General features: G+C 33.1%; 1 protein-coding gene across 3 annotated transcripts in view; it reads left to right on the top strand.

Annotated features, from left to right (window-relative positions):
• ADGRL3 (adhesion G protein-coupled receptor L3) overlaps nt 1–22330 on the top strand; it is a 688045-nt gene that overhangs the window by 206511 nt on the left and 459204 nt on the right. For all 3 annotated transcript variants that reach the window (XM_024751339.1, XM_024751340.1, XM_024751338.1), the window contains exon 3: nt 13177–13390. In XM_024751339.1, coding sequence (XP_024607107.1) covers nt 13177–13390 — 214 coding nt within the window. The remainder of the gene's footprint in view (nt 1–13176; nt 13391–22330) is intronic.

Here is a 22330-nt window from a genome sequence, read left to right as displayed (position 1 = left end):
TTGATTGAAGTGTGAAAAACAATGCAGTTTATCCCTTCATTCTTTTTTGGTATGAATCACAGAAAGCTAATTATGAGTGTAATCATCCTTTCTGCTCTCCCCTTCAACAACTTATTGATTCAAGTAAATGTCTGTTTGTAATAATACATTTTCGAGCGCTTCCTCTACTAAGAGTTTGAGCAAGACTTAATGAGATAATTCATTTTGAATAACATTGAGCATTATAAGATTTTAAACTTGTGTTTTAGTAATTTTATAAACACTCGTTAAAATCATTTTAGATACTCCCAAATTTCTTGGGTAAACCAGAGACAGACATGCTGTTCAAACCTCAGTTGGTGAAGCTGTGCTGTTTTCTTTCATAGTGTCATATTTTGTTTTGTTTTTCCATCATAGTCTTCATGATTATTTTGGGGTTATTTAATCATTTGTATATTTAATTGTTTTTAATGTTTATCCCCTGCCTCCATTTATGTTGTAAATTCCATAAGGTCATGAATCAATGTTTTATTGACCATTGAATACCCACAGCCTGGAACAGTGTTGGATACTTCCTTTAATGATCTATTTTTATTTGTTGAATGAATAGATGAAGTTAATCATTGATTGATATTTATTATTCAGGCATGTCAGAATATGTATTTCTCAACCATCATTTTGAATACTGGTTTTTATTTCATAACTTTTTTTTTAATGATTTGAGGAAGAATCAGGGTAGATGTTTAGAACTTTGATTTTAATCTATTTCAAGAAACTTGCTATGTGATCCTGAAAATGTATTATATAAAAACTTTCCATTAAATATTTTTGTAGGTGGGAAAATTTTACTAACCTCAGTGGTATATTTTGTAGTTGAGCTGAACAAATAAAATAGAGTGCTGGACATGCCCTATGTCATTTCACGACAGTTTTCCCATGTATACAAATAATCCTGGGTATAGCCTTTATCACCTGTTTCCTGTGATTTTTTTTAATGTGGTTTTTGAGGTCAATTCATAAGGCTTTTGAAACTTAAGTGTGTGAGGTGCTTTTCTGCCTTTCAGAATATTTTTATTGTTTTTATTGTTGTTAGAGAGAAGAGAAAAATCTGTTTATTCAGAATCCTTCTGGTGGCTTTGCCTCAAAGTTGGGGAAAGGTGAGAGTTCACTTCTGACCCAGCCCAACATATTTCACTTTCAATCTTCACTAGTGTCCAGAATTATCCAGTGTGTGCTCAGGTTTTTTGTTTGTTTTGCCTAGGGTTTATGTTTTCATTTTGGCTAACTTTTTTCACATTCCTTTTTTTTGGCTGTGTTGGGTCTTCATTGCGAGCGGCCTTTCTCTAGTTGCGGTGAGCAGGGGCTACTCTTCATTGCAATTGCTGAGGCTTCTCTTTTTGCGGCGCACAGGCTCTAGGCACGTGGGCTTCAGTAGTTGTGGCGCGTGGGCTCTAGAGCACAGGCTCAGTAGTTGTGGCGCACGGGCTTAGTTGCTCCGTGGCATGTGGGATCTTCCCGGACCAGGGCTTGAGCCCGTGTCCCCTGCATTGGCAGGCGGATTCTTAACCACTGGGCCACCAGGGAAGTCCCTTTTTTCACATTCTGACTGCTTATTTTTCCTACTTTGTAGGAAAAATTGTCATCAGTATTTATGAAATAAAAACTATCTGACTACTCTTCCTATCCTACAGTTTGCATATTTAGCAAGTATCTGGACTTTCTTAGGCTGAGAGATTTGATTGGTTAATACATTCCTCATTTACCAATATCACCAAATAGAGATTTCACTGTATTTAAAGCCAGGACTTACATTCAGTATTTAGTGTTTAGTTAACTTCTTAATGAAAATATATTTGTTTTAAAACATTGCTAATAAAAGTTTTCACTGGGAGTAAAAAAAAGAATAAGCATTTCATTTTGCAAGCAGCATCATCAATTTGGAAACTTAACTCCTAACAAATACATTCTAGTGGAATGAATTTTAACTTTTAGCTTCTGCAACCAGGTAGTAGGAAACTTTGGCTAGAAACTACCAATGTGGAGATGAGGATTTGGTCAGGGTCTTTATGATTAGATTTATTGTTCTAATCTTGGGTGCATTACACAGACACTAATGTTCAGCACTGACTGGGTGAGTTTATATATGTGAAAGCTGTTGTAAAGCTTGTGGATAAAGGATTTATAAACCCTGTTGTATATGTTTTTCAATATTGAAGATTACCAAAGAGGTTATTACAAGGTCTTTTCTGCAGAAGATTTACCCTGCTGAATTAGAAAATGTCTTAGCATTGCTTTCCTTAAGGATAAAACAAAACAAAGACTTTTAAGCCACTGAAAGCTCTTCATCCTTTCCAAGGTATATAGTGTGTTTGAGGGGAGAGAGGAGGGGACGAATGTAAGTAGGTGCTGCTTGTATATTTCTGAATGGCGTTTGCAGTGCAATAGAGAGTTCATTCACTGTTCAGGAATTCCTTCCCTTCAAAATTAAATGTCATTTAGTCTTAACTTGAGACATCACTGTTTATTCAAAACTTATATATATCCTTCTCTAAATTTACTGTATATTTCTTGTTAAAATCTATATGACTACAGATTTTCTCTGTTATATGACAAGAATAACATAAACTTTAAATTTGGCTATTTGCAATAAAGAAAATCATATTTATATACTTCAGTAAAAGTATAATGACTACATTTGAGAATTAATTTCAAATTTTAAAAGTAAAGTAGTGATTTTCCATCTTAACTGCAGTGGATTTTCATACAAAGGAAATTTTCATATTAGTTTTTGTGATACAATATTAAAGTGTATTAAAATGTTAGGAAAGAAATCTTAAAATTCTTAAAATAATAATATTATGCTGTTATGTTTTGTGCTATTAAAAAAAAGGCCCCTGTCAGACACAGTAATTGGAATATTTAACTTGCATTTCATATTTGGAAATAAGGCTTCATTTCATCAAAGGAATGGCAATCCATAAACTTTATATTATTTATAACTAGTGTGATATTGTCACATTGCCTTATGTATTTCCTGACAGAACTCCCCTTCCTTTGTTCTTTCTGTTTGTGTGACACACAAGAAGAGTCATTGCATCTTTTCTCTCACTTGTATGACTTTCTAGTTCATGCCTCACATTCTTAGCATTTTGGGCTAAACCATATTTTCCTGGTGTACACTAAATGGGGATGATAATATTGACAAGCTTTTATAGTTTGGAGTTTGAAATACAATGATACTTTTTTTAAAATTAATTTTTATTGGAGTATAGTTGCTTTGCAATGTTGTGTTAGTTTCTACTGTACAGCAAAATGAAGCAGCTAAACATATACATATATCCCCTCTTTTTGGATTTCCTTCCCATTTAGGTCACCGCAGTACATTGAGTAGAGTTCCCTGTGCTACACAGTATGTTCTCGTTAGCAATGATACTTTAAAAAAAAATAAAATGATACTTTTAAAATTAAAACACCCAATATGTATTAGCAATTACCATCATCATATCGCCTTTTGTGTCATCAATTTCCAGACTCTGTTATCTTTCACCTAATCTGTTTGAATAATTATTGGTTAGTGCTTTTTAAGATTAATTTCATTAATATTATTATTACGTTATTCTTTTATGCTGTAATCTTCCACTACCCTGTATTTGGACTATATTCTGAATCTAATTTGAAGCCTCTTTCTGATTTGACTGTTTAGTTCCTGTCTGCCATCCACTCCCAAATCTCTTGTGAATATAATTTCTTTTCTCCATACTTATTGAGTTATAATTGACATAGAATATCGTGTTTGTTTAAGGTGTACAACGTGTTGACTTGATACCCATGTATGTTGTGAAATGATTACCACATTAGAAGTAATTCACACCTTCATCACCTCACATAATTGCCATTTATTTTTTTGTGATGGGAACATTTAAGGTCTACCCTCTTAGTAACTTTCAAGTATATAATACAGTTTCGTTAACTATAATCACGATGCTGTACATTAGATGTTCAGAACTTATCCATATTACAACTACTGGAAATTTAAACCCTTTGACCAACATCTCCCCATTTCCCTTAACCCCCAACCCCCAGAAACCACTATTTTGTTCTTTGTTTCTATGAGTTTGGCTATTTTAGATTCCATATATAAGTGGTATCTTACAGTATTTGTCTTTCTCTGGTCTGACTTACCTTACTTAGCATAATTACCTGAAGGCTCATCATTGTTTGTTACAGATGGCAGGATTTCCTTTTTTCACATGACTGGATAATATTCCATTGTATGTATATACCACAGATGCTCTATCTATTTATCCATCGATGGATTCTTAGGTTGTTTCCATATCTTGGCTATTGAGAGTAGTGCTGTAATGAACAAGGGGGTACAGATATCTCTTTGAGATCCTCACTCAAAATGCTGAATATACCTCTCTTTGCTCAGAATTTCTGCCTGGAATATTTTGTTATCTTTTCTCCTATATTCATATATTATTTCATCTTTTCTCCTATATTCATATATTATTTCATCTTTAAAGGACATCTCAAGTTTGCTTCCTTCAAGAAATCTGTCTTAAGAAACTAAACAAATTTATCACTTCATTACTTTGTAATCTGTTTCACATTTTCATTGTACTTTATGATGGTTAAACCTTACATAGGTTGTGCACTCTCTCTTCAACTCTAAGATTCTAGAGTGAAATGGAGATACTTAGGAAGATTCTCAGTACTTTTGCTCTGGATCATCTGTCCATCTGCTCTCCCCTGCTGTGAACTTTCACCCATCTGATCTTGTTGTCATTATTCTATAATCTTTGGGTTTTAGTAATCATTGATGCTATCTTTTGCCTTTGGGGATTTTGCTACACTCACATTATTAGGGTTCTCTAGATTGTTTTCCAGTTATATTCATGGGATGAAGTTTCTAAACTGTCAAATTTCACATATCACAGTTATCTATATTATCTATATCTATCTATCTATCTCTCTATCTAGGTCAATATGAAGAGATTTATTATGAGGGATTGACTCACACAATTATGAAGACTGAGAACTCCCATGATTTGCTGTTTGCAAGCTGGCAGCCCAGGAAAACCAGTGATGTAGTTCCAACCTGTACTCAAAAACCTGAAAATCAGAGGGCCACTGGTGTAGGCTCTGACCTATGTCTGAAGGCCTGAGAGCAAGGGGCATCAATGTTAGAGGGCAAAAGATAGCTATCCCAGCTCAAGCAGAGAGAAAATTTACACTTCCTCTGCCTTTTTGTTGTATTCAGGCCCTCACCAGACCACCTTAAATTGGTGAGGGTGATCTCTGTTAGTCTACAGAATCAATCTTTGTTAATCTTTTCCAGAGATGCCCTCAGAGAGATGCTCAAAAATAATGGTTTAGCAGGTACCTGGGCATCCCTTAGCCCAGTCACAATGACACATAAAATTAACCATCACACACAAATGTTTATCATTTTCTTGATTTCATATGATACCTCTGAAGCTCCTTCTGCCAGACTTTTGGAATCCCATTCTATATAGGACCACTCCTAGGCCTGAGATAATCACCAATGTGGATGGAGAATTTAAACAATATCCATGTCTTGTGTTTAGTAACTCCCAGCAGCCACATTGTAACTGATAAATGTACATTTAGAGTTAAATTGGCATATCTTTTAAAATTTCTTTTGAATTGTATAATTCTTTTTACTGGATTCTTGTTTATCTTGAAATTATAATTTTACTCTTAAGAACACTTTGAACAGCCAGTTTGGTGTTTTTGACATTTAGGAAAAGGCTGTGATAATAGTGATATGTGAAGTTTGACTCAGTTTTAGAAATTTTTGTCCCTCATGAATATAATTGGAAGACAATGTAGAGTATAATTTTATTAAATGTTGAAAACTTATAACAAGTAGATATGAGTTCATTTATTCAAACACTTGCTACATTTTTTAGGCAACCTCTATGTGGATAATGTCACTTAAAGGTCACCATTTCGTATATATATCCTCAAAAAGAATGATTAATGTTACCCTCATGCTGAAGCTCCATAAGTCAGAAGGATAGCTTTACAGTAATTGTTTTATGACATTCCTCTCATTAGGACATTTTTTCCCTGTAATTTCAGAAATTCTAAATTTCATGCTTTTCTTTTTGACCTCAGAACATAATTGCCTTTGGTTATTTCTTTATGGTGTCAATTTTAATTGTCACTGTGTTACACTTAATTAAATACTAAAGTATTTAAATTATATGTATTCTTTGTAGAAATAGACTTTTGAAATTCAGTATATTAGATGCTTACTGGTAGTAGATGTACTTTTATAGAAAGTAGATGATAGTTTGATATTTCACTGGATTTCCAGTGTTATTTTTGCTGCCAAACATTTCAGACTAGATTTTCAGAGCACATTTTTTAAAATTTGGATAAGTGTGTTGGCATGTAAAACAGCACAGAGAAAATACGTATATTTAAGAAAATTATGTCATAGGTTCTGCTGAAACTTAAAACTGGGGATATTTGCTTTTTGGCAGCATTTAAGTAATGAAGAATTTTTAAAAGGCATTGCCAATACTTTATTATAGGCAGTAACCCACTTCCAGATATGTAAGTGTCCTTCTCTATAATTAAGAAACACCTTTAAAATCATTAGCCTTGACCTACAAATAGTTTAACTTACTTCTTTCTCATAAGGAACCAGATCTATTTTCTTTTTATTTTAAAGTTTTCAAAAGAGCCTTTTTTTTCCCTTCTTATGATCATTGGGATACAGGGGGGGAAAAAAACTTAACACCTATTAGTAATCTGTTTTTAGTGCTGAACCTGGATTATTTATGTATTATATATAATGCATATTATAAAATATGTGTATAATAAATTATATATATATGGAATGTTATATTTTTTAAATTAATGGCCCAAACTATGTTTCAGCAAAGGGATGGTAATATTAGACTATCTGTGTGGGTCATTCATAGTATTTTTCTTTTATTGATTTGGTAATCTTCAGTATCGTCCAACAGTTTCAATGTCCACTCTTTACACATTCCTTCAGAATTGATTCTGCACTGTATTAGTAATATATAGCCCAAAACTTAGTGGCTTAAAACAGTAAACGTTTATTATCTTCTGTGGTTTCTTTAGGTTAGGAATCTGGGAATAGTTTAATTTGCTGGTTCTGACTCCAGGTCTCTCATAGGGTTGTAGTTACCCAAAGGAAGGGTTTCTTGTGGCTGGAGGGTCAGCCTCCAAGATGCCTCACTTGCCGGCCTTGCAAGTTCATTCTGGCTGTCAGCAGCATAGTGTTCAGTTCCTTTTCTGGATCTCTCCTTGGGGCTGCTTGAATGTGCTCAAGATTTGGTGACTGGCTTTATACAAAGTGAGTGATTCAAGAGAGGTTAAAGCTCCAATGTCTTGTTAATGAACTGCTCTTGGAAATCACACACTTTCTACGTCCATTAGAAGTGAGTCACTAAGTAAAGCCCACATTCAAGAGGAAAGGGAAAAAAATGGAGAAGTAGCAAGGAATTAGGAACGTATTTTAAAACTGCCACGTGGACATGTTTAATACAATCTTTCTCCCTCCATAGGTTATCTTATCTACTGCTCTGGTTTGAGTACTACCTTACAATTCTCAAATTTATGAAGATCTCTCTTCTAAATCACTGACCTGTATTCAACTTCCTACTAGATTTTGTTCATGGCACTACAATCTAATCACTTGCTTATGCCAGAAACCTGGTAGTCATCCTTGTACCCTCACTTTTACCCTTCATGTTCAACCAATCATCAAATCATGTAATTTTTTTTGTCCCTAAACATAGGTCAAATATGTTCTCTGTCATTACCCATTTAAAGCAACTGTTTTATCTTTACCGCTGCAAAATAGCCTTTTAATTTGCATTTTCTTATCTATGCTTAAATTTTTTTCTTAGTAAATTTAATTTTATTTAATACATGGGATTTTGGGTAAGGAAAGTATAAAAGTAAGGAAATGAAGAATAAATAAAAATATAAGCTGTATTGCTAATAGTTTTTAATATCACAACAAACACACACATAGGGCAGGCTGAAGATTTTAGTTTCTGCCTAATGGAGAATAGACTGCACCATTTATTTTTGAGTGGATCATTGAATATGTAGAACAGTCCATGGAAAACCAGATTTGAACAGTGCATTGAAGGCTTGGCCCAGGGAGAGATATATATAAGTGCTTGATTCATTTGTCCTAAAACTAAGTAGTAGTGGCAGGCATATTATCCATTTAGTGAAAATCTTCCTTGAATAGATACACAGTGCTTTTCTCTGTGTTATATATATGATCAGCAACTAAGTAGTACGCTCTTCTACATTTCTTCAGTGGCTACTGATACTCCACCTTCTGCATTTATTCTCCTCTACATCTATCCTCTTGAGCTACTTACTGTTATTACCATGGTTTTAGCCTATAGTCTACTCATACATTCTAGACTCATGAACCCAAATGAAAATTAAACATTCCTGAGTGTTATCCTGACACCTTAAATTCAACATGTTTAAAAACTTAATTAATTATACTGGGTTAATGCTTACCTCTTAATCTGTGTTTAGTCTTTTACTTATTGATATCCTTTGTCCTAAAATCCTGTGTCTCAAGTAGCACTCCCTTCTTTGAATGCTACCCTGTAAAGTCCTAGGGTTATCCTAGCAAATCTCTGACCCCTGTCCTTGAGTCCAGGAGGAATCAATTGACTCTGGTCATCAGCTTTTAGCACCCTGCTCCCGCCCTCACCCCATCTTTAGACTGGTATCTTTAGTTATCATAACCCACATTCACCAAGAATTTAAAGCATTTTGAGTCAAAAGTCACCAAGCAGGATTGCAGTAGGAAAGCCCAAGAAGAGAGTAACAAAAAACAAGAAGTTTTAACAACAGATTGGGTGAGGTCTCAGAAAAGGAAGAATAAGAGTGATTTGTGCAGAAACAAGTGAGCAAGAACCGGGAGCTAATTCTCCTGTTGTTTAATCCTTGGTCAGGAGCAATTTTAATTAGGGATGTGTTCCGCATGGAACTTGGGCAATTCCTGAGGTTCTGGACGTCCTTAGCAGAGAAGCTTAGTTTCATTTGCGTCCTCTTAGTCCCATGGTCAGTGGGTAGTTCTAAAGTGCAGCATCTTAACAGAAGTCTACCAGATTTTACATCTGAAGCTTTTCCCATTTATTCAGCCAATGTCTGTTACACACCTAATAGGTGACACTCTGTTCTTTGTTACCACAAATTAACTCATGGTATGAAAATGAGAAGGACCTCAAGAATATGCCATCTGGGCTTCCCTGGTAGCGCAGTTGTTGAGAGTCCGCCTGCCGATGCAGGGGACGTGTGTTCGTGCCCCAGTCCGGGAAGATCCCGCGTGCCGCGGAGCGGCTGGGCCCGTGAGCCATGGCCGCTGGGCCTGTGTGTCCAGAGCCTGTGCTCCACAGCGGGAGAGGCCACAACAGTGAGAGGCCCGCGTACCACAAAACAAAAAGAAAAAAAAAAAAAAAAGAATATGCCATCTTTTCCCCGTATTATTTCACTGGCTAGCTTGCATTGAATTGTTGACATTTTCCGTGTCTTAGTTGTTTTCTCCAGTAACCAAAGTCTCTCCGTTGTTAGCATGGTAACTGAATGGTAAGAAAGACAAAACAACAACAATAAAAATCTTTTAACTTAAGCATATTTTGTCCATTGGACTTTAGTTGCTGATTAAAGCATTTAGCAATGTAATTAAAATAATTTAAATAGCTAATTAGATATGTTATAGAATAGTTTCCAGTAATACATTCCTTTAAACAAAGCATTCATTATTCAGGAATGCAATTTATCACTGAGTTACTGATACTAATGCAATTATATGTTAAATGGAAGAAAGCATCCAGAAATCAACCCCAGTACCCTGTAAAAATTTCCATATCTATAACTTTTGAATAATCCTTATAGGCTCAAACGAGATACATGGGAAATTTGCCCTCAACATTTTAGTTGACTTTGCCACTGTCTGGTTCTAAATCATGTTTTTGACAGTTAAGACCCAGATTAAAGCTATGTCTGTGTACACGTTTTAGCAAAATGGACTGATGAGTTTAATCAACCAAATTGTCCACTTAGTCAAACAACGCTTTGACTTTATTATTTGCTTATTTTTATTTCTTTTTTAAATTAACTTGTTTTTTAACAATATGACTTAATAGGTTAGGTTAACAAAATATAGCAAGATCAACTCAATGTTTGGAAGCAGTTTCAATCTGATTTTTACAAAATGGCTATACCAAAGTTAAGAAAAAAATTGTCTCAGCAAATGCTCAAAAGTTTACTGTAAAGCATTCTGAAAAATTCTGATTTCAAGAACATTTTATAAAAAAAGTAAGCAAAAAATATCTATTATTCTATTTAAACTGATTGAAAATGTGAAACTGGATTCCCAAATTGGAACATTTTTATTGTTCAATGATTTTATTGCTTAAAATGCTATATACAGTAATGAAAATATCTTTTTCCATTAAAATAGAATCTGAGTATTAAAAATGACTTCATGTTTAAACAGCCATCTAATTTCTAAATGATAAATACATATATTTTAGGAACCATAGAAACACACATTTCAGAAATTCAGTGTCTGTTGTGAGACTACCCTGTCAAAATGTTGACTCAAGAACAAACTTTAAAAATATTGTTACCGGGCTTCCCTGGTGGCACAGTGCTTAAGAATCTGCCTGCTAATGCAGGGGACATGGGTGCGAGCCCTGCTCCGAGAAGATCCCACATGCCGTGGAGCAACTATGCCTGTGCGCCACAACTACTGAGCCTGCGCTTTACAGCCCGTGCCCTTCAACAAGAGAAGCCACCGCAATGAGAAGCCTGTGCACCACAACAAAGAGTAGTCCCCGCTCACCACAGCTAGAGAAAGCCCGCTTGCAGCAATGAAGACCCAATGCAGCCAAAAATAAAATAAATTTATATATTAAAAAAATTATTACCACCAATCTTTGTGTTAACTCTCTTTGATCAGTGCTGTGGATGTGCTAGATTCAGGTGTGTGTGTTTGCGTGTGTGTATCTGTCTGTCTGTGTTTGAGGGGGATTGAGGACAAAACAAGAAAGATGTTGAATGAGAACCAGAATGGAATTAACTGTGCAGTGCAGCTTGAGTGACCTATTCGGAAGTTATGCGTGGGGTCCTTGGTACATGTATAGTTTTTCCAAAATGGTATAGAAATGGGATAAAAACTAATGTCATTTTCTATTTTGAAATAATAGGTATGGTTTCATAAACCAAATCAATATTTTCTGTAGAGTTTCAAGTGAAAATATTTATAGTAATAAAATCTCTTTTTCCCTATTCCTACTCTTTTTACACTTTCTTGCTTCTCTCCTCCCTTCTTTGCTTTCCACATTTCATGCTTACTAAAAAAGCCATAAGAAAAGGTGAATGTATTTATTTAAATACATTTTTATGTATGTGCCAGCATTAGTGAGTTAATCAACTGTCAATGCAAATTTATAGCTATCATGTATTTATCTCTATAAATAATTCTCTTATGTGAAAATCACCTTACTGGCTGGTTGCTAAAGAATTTCAATTATGTGCTTTTAAAAGAAGACTTGTTGAGTTTTTACAATTAAACATTTGACTGTCTTCCAATAATGTACTGATTATATCCACAGTCTTGGATTGTGAAACTATTAAATCTGACGTGAAAAGATAGACAGTTTGCTGTATAAAAATGAAATATATATATTCAGCAAACATGAAACCAAACAACAAACTAGAAAAACATATTTGCCACAAGTATAAAGGACAACTTTTCAATTTTCTTCTATCCAAAGAACTTTTACAATAGTAATGTATAATAAAAAAAAGATGAAGGGTCAAGAAACATGGAAATGTATTTCATTGTATAAATGAAGTGGTGAAAATTCAAATAAGGATGTTATATCATTTTTTGTCTATCACATTGGCAAAATATAAAGGAATTGGTAATGTGTAGTTTTGAAGAGGAAAGTACTGCTGGTGGAAGTGTACATTTGTATTAAGCTTTTTGGACATCTAGTTGTTGATATTTGCCAAATTTCAAATATATTTATGCCTTCATCAATTTCATTTATTAACATATACCATAAAATGTATTTGGATAGTTATATTTTTTCTAAAATATTATAGCCAAGGTACACAGGTAGGTTTATACTTCTTGCAGTATTATGACACAAAAACACTGGGACATTTCTTTTGTTTTTGAATTTTATTTTATTTATTTTTTTATACACAGGTTCTTTGTAGTCATCCATTTTATACACGTCAGTGTATACATGCCAATCATTTCTAAGTGCCCATTAACATAAGACCAATTAAATAATGTTTTATATGTATATGTAATGTAGCCATTAAAAATGAGGGATACAACATAGGAATGAAAAGACTTCCACCATATATTGTTAAATTAATAAGTAAAATAAATCAATATATGAAACAATGTGTGTAGTGTGATACTACCCGATTAAAAGTTACTTAAGTAAAATTAAAAGAGGGATGGGAAGAAATATACAATGTTTGTTTTTTTTCTGTAGACAGTTCTAATAGAAAAGTCACCACATTGTTAACTGCTTACCTCTTGACATTGGGGGAAAGGTGTGGGAAGGAGCTGAAGGAAAATTTAATTTGTCTCCTTACAAATCTCTGTTTTCTTAAAGAACATTCCCTATTTCTATAATTAACTCAAAAAATATACTGATTATGTTATTACCTGAAACAGTGAAACTGTTTCAAAATTGAAATAGATTATTTAAATAGGTATATATAAACTCAAGAGCAGTACGTTTTTTGTTGTTGTCATTCATGGTTTCTATTAAAAAACAAAACAAATACACACAGTATTCCTGAGGTTAATCTGAGAATCTTGTTTTACAAACTGCATGATATTTCTCTGTAGCCTTTACCTCACATACCAGCCAGTGTTTTAGAAAATCCAGAGTGCTTTGTTCCATTTATACGAAAAATACCTGTGAGATAAGGTTTCTAAGAAATAATTGTTTTAGCTAGATTTTTAAAAATTCTGTCAAGTTACTGAAATGAGAGATAGTCTACTTTTAGTTAAAATTATGAATTGCAACTGCTTTATTCCTTTATATTAGTATATCAGAAATGGGTACTTTTCCTTTCTATGTAATAAAGATGACTTATTTTTCTTCCTCCTCCTGGTAGCTTTCAGCCGTGCCCCAATTCCAATGGCTGTGGTCCGCAGAGAGCTCTCCTGTGAGAGCTACCCCATAGAACTCCGCTGTCCAGGAACAGATGTCATCATGATCGAAAGTGCCAACTATGGGAGGACTGATGACAAAATTTGTGACTCTGACCCTGCTCAGATGGAGAATATACGATGCTATCTGCCTGATGCCTATAAGATTATGTCTCAAAGGTATGATATTTCTAATATTCTTTGTGCATTTAATATAAACTCTCAACATGCATCTGTGTGACATACTGAGCATAGGTGCACATAAAATTGTGTACTTTAGGATACTTTGAACGACTTTTTCAATATCAAACTATTCCCCATATCACTAAAATGCTAGTGCTAGAAATTGTAAATGGCATTTGGAAAATATTAGAATGTATTAGATTATTTATTGTTTCATGTGTTCTATTCTGTGTTCTCTAGAACTGAGTTCATTAGTTGAGAAACTAAATTTATTTTTCAGTTTTCATAAACAGAATTATGTAATTTTCTCCAGAAATTACAGAAAAATTATTTTACTGCTAACAATGATTTCCATTAGTGTGGGAAAAAGAGTAAAATTTAAATTCAGAGGCAATTTTATAACTATTAATCAAAAAATAATAAAGACTATTGAGTAATGATTATTTGGCCTTGGAAAACAATAAAAATATTACTTTGATATCTAGTATATAAATTAATTTATTTAATACATTTAAACTATCTGAAATATTACCATAGTAAAATAGTATAAAGTACCATAGAATATCACTGGATAAGTAAAAAAAATCTTCAATTCTAAAGAGACTGGTCAATTAGAATCTATACTATAGAAAGTTTATATTAAAATTTCTTGATAAATTAGTTAAATATTAAATATATCTCAAATATTTGTTCACTTATTATGATTTCTCAGAAATCAGTGACAGAGTCATTCATTTACGATAAGCCTTCATACTTTCTGACTACTTGCTCACAAAGTAATTTTTAAAAACTTAATATATGATTTACTTAGTAAATTTGTTTTTCATTAGGATTTCTATTTAGGCATCTCTTTCTTTTGTTTAAGGACTTCTTAAAATATGGGGGAGATCAAACATATGTAAAAATGAATTGAATTATAAAAGTAAAGACAGTGGATTTTAAGGATTATCTTTCTTGTACTTAAGAAAGCCTGCCTTATTTTTAACCTTCTTGATACTTAAAATTCTGATATTTACATTGATAGTCAATATTTTTATAAATTTCTGTCGTATAAATTATTCAAAGAAATTATCACATGCCAGGATTTTGATGATCAGAGCATCTGAGGTATACATGAAGGATAGTGGTCTCTGGGCAAATCTGAGAGCTTTTATTTGTCTATTTCTAAAATGCTGGCTCATGCTAAGGTGAGTGTTAATGAGAAATAAGATTTTAAAATTAGCGATTCCATTTAAGGTTGGTTGCATTTGGTTCTTCTTGTTGTCTCTTGTTATATATTGACATACCTCCAGCTATGGCTAAATTCTCTGATGTTATACCTAAAAGAAATCTAATCATTTTGTTGCCTGTAGGTGTTATAATCATCTTTCAGGAGTGGTTATTCCATAAGTAGTATGGAATGGGCACCATGACTAAATTGTTATTTTATTTGTTTCAGTCAGAAAACCAAACACAGGATTCTTCAGAATCCATTCGGAAAGTGGGTTGAGGAGGATTTTCTGCTTTTCTGTGATTAGGTTTTCATTTAAAGTGTAGCAGAAGCATTAACTTCACTAGCTTTTTGATCTCTATATGATTTTCACCAGAATTGTCTTAATCCTTTCATTGATATTATTAATGGCTCCCAAAATAAGCCCTTAATCTTAAAATTATTGCAAAAAATAGTTACAGTGGATCCTCTCTCTGGAGCTACTGAATTATATGGGATGCATCTGTATAGTGACAAATCTGCAGAGTAAAATTGCTTTAAGCATCCTGAGTAAATCATTTGTAGAAGCCTTCCTGGGGGGTTCTCAACTAAGAATTGTCAGTTAAAATAGCTGTGGTTGATTCTCCATGGAGGCAAGTTTCTTGCTTGTATTTAGACCATTAAATGTACTACATTTACACTTGTCCAAAATAAATGGAGAGAAGAAATCTGGTCCCATTTTGTAAGCTACCAAGATATGGGATGATCACATCCACTTAAGCTACTTTATAATGAACTCTCACTGTCACGCCAATGATAGCATGTTAAATAATGTTCATAATTACTAATTATGATATGGGCACATAATATTAATTATGATTTCAACAGTTTAAATAATGTGTTTGAATTAAAATAATAGTAGAAAATATCTTTTCCAAAAGGTGTTTTAGATTATTGTGTTTTCTTTCATTTAAACTTCTAGAAAGATATTACATCAGCCTAAAAGTTTTAAGCATGTCTCTACATGGGAGGATTATCACTAAACTCAAAAAATTATTTGTGTGTCTTTGCATAACCTTGTTAAAAACACTTCCTAACTTACTTCAGCCTCATAAATTAGACAGATGTCACAGGCTATTGGGACTTCTATTCATGCAGATATTTGAATACACATTGAATGAATGCATAAATAAAACTGTATACTAACATGTTAGTTAGGTGTGAAAAATTGGGGACTTGAATCAGAAAGGGTATGACATGTGATTTCCACATTTTTTTCCCCAGTAGAACTATACAATCTGATATCTGCTCTAGAGAAGTCAGTTTCCTCACTGCCTTTCAGATTGAGCCTGGTGTTCTCAAATCTAAGTGTGTTCTCATGCCATTCTGTCCCCGATTTCTCTGAGTGTTCTGTGCTTTACTTTTTTCATTATACTACCAGAAGACTTTTTCATTATACTACTAGAACACATTTATTTATTCTTCTCAGAACTTCTGAGGCCACTCACCTGTTATCATCTACATCCATCATTTTTACATCCAAACAATAAATGTGTAGTATCATATTTTAGACAGTTTTCTTGTGTAAAGTAAATTGTAGGCTTCTAGAGGGCAGAGTTTCTCTTATCTTACCTAAAACTAACTTTTAATATGTAATAATCAAATATATGCATATATATATATTTCAAATCAAACCAAATATATATATATTTCAAATCAAATCAAATATATGTATAAATTTAGAAATACCCCATCCAATTTTGTCATGCCATTTAAAAACTTTCTTAACTTTATTTTCTGAGTCATTTTTGTTTCTTTTTACTTTATATACTTAAAAGTTTAAAAAGATGGTACATACAGCTTTTGAATATAAATGTGAAAATGACTGTTGGCAACCGATAACTACAGAAATTTTACATTTTTAATGCAGCTGAGGTGTTTATGTTTTCTTCAGCTGTTAATGGAAATACTTGCATTTTTTTCTCTTCAATCATTTTTATTGAAGTCTGGTTGATAAAACTTGCATTTATTAATTCCACCAATGCCTGAAAGTCCATGATATGCCGTTCACTATGACAATTACTCTGCAGTTTGGTGGTTAAATAAATCTGGCACGGTTCCTGTCCACAAAACTGTAGTTTTTTGGCCAATAAAAAACAAATAGCTATATCATTTGTTCAGTAATTTATCTTTATCTGTTACATTTATTGAAGAGTTCAAAACATGAAGGAATACTCTTTTACCTAGATGATATTAGGGAGTATTCACTGAAGAGAAAGTGTTAGGCTCGTCCTTGAAGGATTGCAGCGTTAGTGGAACCGGAAGAGACCAAAGTGATATTAGATATGTAAGTGGATGAACGCCAAAAAAGATCGTGGGAAACAGCTTCTCTTCAGTAACCCTTCACCCATCCTTTTCTGTCATGGCTTCACAAGCTTATTGGTGTCTGCTGTGCACAGCTTACTCTCTCTAGGCCCTCTTCCAAACGTGCCTGAAGCCAGCCCTCCACCATCATCCATCCCTATAGACCCAGTACACCTTGACAATTCGATGATAAACTAGCCTGGATGCTATTCCCTTGTCATTAAAAGCTCCTAATGGAGTCCTTCTTATAAATTGGACATAGATTCCATCTAAATGTGGGAAGTTTGAATATCATATATAATGATATCTTCACACCAGCTTTTTATGACAAATATTTTAAACATGTGGCATAACAGCCTTATTCTGCATAGAGTTGCCCATATTTTTTTAGTTGAAAAGGAATTTTGAACAAGCATGTATATATGTATAGGAAGTACAGTGATTTATTGAGGTATATATACTGAAAATTGCACACATGATAAGTGTGCAACGCATTGAATTTTCACAAACCAAGCTTATCTAACAACAACTAAGTAAAGACAGAATGTTAAGGGTACCTCAGACACCCCACTTTGTGCTCTGTACCAGCCATCCTCCCCTCAACCAAGAATTGCTGCTATTGGGACTTCTGTCATCTTAAATTATTTTGCTCATTTTATAATTTAAATAAATGGATTCATATAGAATATGCTTTTTGGTGTCTAGCTTCTCACATTCAGTGTATTCAGTTTTAAATATAACTTTCTTGAAGCATTTTTATATATCAAATTCACCCATTTCGAGTGTACAATGATTTTTTTTTTTTTAGTAAATTTACCAAGTGATACAATCATCACCATGTCAGTTTTAGATCATTTACATCACCACAGTAAGATTCTTCACACCCATTGTTGTTAATCCCCATCTCCTTCTCCACCCCATGCAATGACTAGTCTGTTTTCTGTCTTTGTGTCCATCCTTCATGCATTACTTTTTTAAGCTAAATCCTGAATATTTGAAGTCAAGTTAGATTTAGTGGGTGTTTCAGTGGGGACGTTATCAAAGAAATACTAGCAGTTATTCCTGGAGGCATGGACATAAATATGTTGCTTGCCTTTTGAATTATGTTAGAATCAAAGATCATGAATCTACACATTTAAAAAGTACCCTCTTTAGAGTTTTCTATCAAGGAGAGATGTTAAACGTATAAAGTAGGAGTAAGTTTTTTCTGATTAAATGAGTGATTTAAGTTTTACTTTTAATCTTCCAGCACCATTTTAGCAATATTACATTTTCACATGTCATAGTCACATCAAGAACATGCAAAAAAAAAAAAAAAAGAAAAAGAGGCAGGGAGGGAGAATTGTTTCTCACCTTTCCGGAAAAGTTATGTTTCAGTTTATATCGTATCACTTCAGGGGATTTTACAGTATACAAAAAGGCCTTTGTTTTTGTTGTGTTTAATCCTGATGAAGTTAAGAACTCTTTCAATAGCAGTAGAAGAAGAAACGCCAGTGGCAGTTTTTGTATGTACATTGCTGAATAAATGTTCTGCAATAACTGTGTATGTAGACATGAGTTTTTCAATTTGAGTATTCTCCTTTGCTTCCTTGACAGATTCATTACATCATGTCTTGTATTTCTCTTATGAATTATAGCAGATCAAAAACAACCCCACATATCAGGGACTTTTCCATTGAATCCATATTCTAATGCAGTATAATGAACAAAAGAACAGATAGGCCTAGAAACAGAAGGGAAAAAAGAGGGAAGGAAATGAAGGAAGGAAGGAAGAAAACTCCCATTCCCAAAGCCCAAATGTAGAGGATATGAAGAAACTGGAAAGTTTCTATCTGGAAAGCATTTATCTCTTCTTCTCTAATATTTTGTCCAATTTTGATTCTGAGAATACATATTTGATAATATTCTACTAAAATGCTTCCTAGTAATCTTTACTAATATTAACTTAATTTTGAATGAAATTATATGTTATGTATGTGTAGTTGGAAATTCAGAAAGTTAGTAAATGATTCAAGTATTTCAGGATAGCTTAGGATAAAAGTTAAAGGGAGTTGTGTTGGCTGTCTCTTACAGGTCTTGGGGAGTATTAACCCTTTGTGCAGCCATTTTCTAAGCACTGTTCATGGAAACGTGGAATCCCTGAGTCCTTTCTTGGGATTCCACAGCGTCCAAACTATTTTCATAAAAATTCTGACATAAAATTTGCCATTTTGATTGTATTTGACATAGGCACTGATGGTGCAAAAGCAGTGGTAGGTAACTGTGGGCATCTTAGCAGGGATCAAGGTAGCAGCAACAGTGTACTTTTAAAAATATGTCAGTTATTTTAATTTCTAATATGATAAATATTGATAGCTATAACTCGTATAAACTGATAGTCTTTGAGAATCTTAATTATTTTGAGAGTTAAAAAGGTCATGAAACAAAAACTTAGGAAAATCGATGATTCATCAAACACAACTATTTTTTCATTTCTACTTATTGGCTGAAAATTAGTGATTTGTGTTTTGTTCTCATTGTTTTTACATTGCGTAATACTCATTCTATTTGCTTTAATATCATCTAGACATTTTCTATGAGTGAATTATTTTTGAAGGGAAGAATATCTGCATGTTATAGAGTAGCCCCTGCTAATACAGAATCAAATGAGAATTAGACTCATTGCCTGAAAATTACTAACATAATTTTCTGTTCAGACACTCATAATTCTCATAAAATTATGAAAACCTCCTTAAATTAAAAATAAAACGATTAAAACAATAGAAACTTAGAATAGCTAATTTTTAAATAAAAAGTACTGTACAGGTTAACTGTATGATTTTGTAGGACGGGAGGGAGAGCCCTGCCATGATGTTCTAAACACAAATATGTTGGAAGAAGTAAATTTATAAGTATGTATACGGAAAAATATTTTTCAATTTAATGTATTGTTGATGTCAATTTTCTTTTTTAAAAAGAGTCAACCTTGTAAAGACAGAGTTTAAGAAGTCTTGGGCACTCTTTGTTTCCAGGCACTTTTTAAATTTTCTGAGTTCTTTTTAATTTAGCAGTGTTAATGGTTATTCCAATGCTTGTAGCCATTAGTAAATGCATTGGCAAACAAACTAAACAAAATAAACCTAGAAAGGACCTAGAAATACAGGTAGAGTGACAATGATAGATTTACCTGGAATTTGCCCTGTTTCTCATAGATTTATAAAACATAAGAATCACTTTTTTTTCATTCATAGTAAATGACAATCATAATCGTTTCCCCACCTCCAGCTTTTTAGAAATTTTTTACTCTGTGGTCACTATGTAGAACTTGACATCTTGTGTAAAGTGTTTAGAAGATATTACCAAGAGAAGAAACATAAGTAGTTTCTGAAAATTAGAGAATATAGGATAAAAACACCAAAGCAGTTATCTTGAGTATAACTGAAATGCAAATGGAAAAGAACTAAGCAGATTATGAACATAAATTCTGTCACTGATTAATGGGATGTCACTGGACTCTGGAGGAAAATAATTTACAGTGATACGTAACAGATATTTAGAATAAATACCTCAGTTTCTCTATCATTACAATGATTTTGAAGATTGCTGAGGATATTGGGGCAGTGGCTTTCGAAGTACTTTGCCTTTCAGTTTTCGTTTTACTGATGAGAAGGCTAAGTTACACAGAGTTAAGAAATTTACTTGAAATTACTTAACTTACTGTATGGTACAAACATACCTGCTCTCTTTGGGCACAAGGCCTGTGATTTTTTTACTGTGCTCTTTTTTCTTCTTCTAAGACACTAAGAATACTTTTTTTTCTCTTTTTTTAAATTTGAGTGTAGTTGATTTACAATATTGTGTTAGTTTTAGGTGTATAGCGAAGTGATTCAGTTATATATATATATATTTTTTCCAATTATTTTTCTACTATAAGTTATTATATCAAATATTGTTCCGTGTTATACAGTAAATCCTTGTTACTCATCTGTTTTATGTAGAGTAGGTTGTATCTGTTAATCCCATACTCCTAATTTATCCCCCCCTTTCCCCTTTGTAACCATAAGTTTGAGTTCTAATTCTGTGAGTCTGTTTTGTGTATAGAATCATTTGTACTATTTTTTTAGATTCCAGATATAAGTGATATAATATTTATCTTCATCTGACTTCCCTCAGTATGATAACCTCATACTAATTGCTGCAAATAGTAATATTTCATTCTTTTTTATGACTAATATTCCATTGTGTTTATGTACCATATCTTCTTTACCCATTCATCTGGTGATGGACACTTAGGTTGCTTCTATGTCTTGGCTCTTGTACATAGTGCTGCTATGAACATTGGGGTACAAGTATCTTTTCGAATTAGAGGGGTTTTTTTCTGGATATATGCCCAGGAGTGCGAATGCTGGGTCATACGTATGGTAGCTCTATTTTTAGTTTTTTAAGGAAACACCATACTGTTTTCCATAGTGGCTGCCCAATTTACATTCCTACTTAACAGTATAGGAGAGTTATTATCTGTAGACTTTTTGATGATAGCCAGTCTGACAGGTATGATGTGATACCTCATTGTGGTTTTGATTTGCATTTCTCTAATAACTAGTGATACACTAAGAATAATTTTTGTCACAAGGAAAGGTCTTTTCCTGTTTTTAGTACATCAGAAAAAGCAAGTCAGATAGTCAAATCCATCCACATTTTATATAATTCCATCTGTTGGTCAAACAAGAGAAGGGTTTTAATAAAACCAACCTTACAAAATTGATCAGTGTAGCCATTTAGTTTCATCTTCAGGAAAATATCCTTAATATTTAGGATATTATGTGCTTGAATAAATAGAAAAGATATTCAGTTGTTATTGATAATAATAATACCTGTTAACATTTATTGTGTGCTTTTTATTTGCCATAAACTCTGGCAATGAATTTACCTTTCATTATCTCATTTATTCCTCTCAATAACACTAAGAGATACATATTGTTATCACTTCCATTATACAAATAAGTAATTAAAGCACATAGAAATTAACTTGCTGAAGAATTTATTTTAAGCCAATGTACTACTGCCTTATTTGAGGATTTGGGGTTTTGTTTATTGTAACAAAGATGATAAAATGATAAAATGTTAAGATTAGTTAAGAACAGTGCTCCTGATTATGATCATGATGGTGAGAAAAGAACCTCATTCCATCTCATGGAAACATTCAACCAAATATTGGATTGGTTTGTCTCAGGTTTGATTAATGTTCAATTACAGCCATACATAGATTTTTATTATTGAAGTTTTTGATAGAAATGATTAAATTATTGTGAATCTGAAACTCTCCAGCCTCTCAACCCCTTTTTTATTTGAATCAATTATGTTTACAAAATGTTCTGTATGATGTCATGTTTCTTGGAAAAACA

This window comes from Neophocaena asiaeorientalis, unplaced genomic scaffold, assembly GCF_003031525.2.
Source record: "Neophocaena asiaeorientalis asiaeorientalis breed wild unplaced genomic scaffold, Neophocaena_asiaeorientalis_V1.1 scaffold228, whole genome shotgun sequence".
In the NCBI taxonomy this organism is placed as follows: Eukaryota; Metazoa; Chordata; class Mammalia; order Artiodactyla; family Phocoenidae; genus Neophocaena; species Neophocaena asiaeorientalis.
Note: the sequence above shows the minus strand (reverse complement) of the source record. Positions and strands in the feature narration are given on the sequence as shown.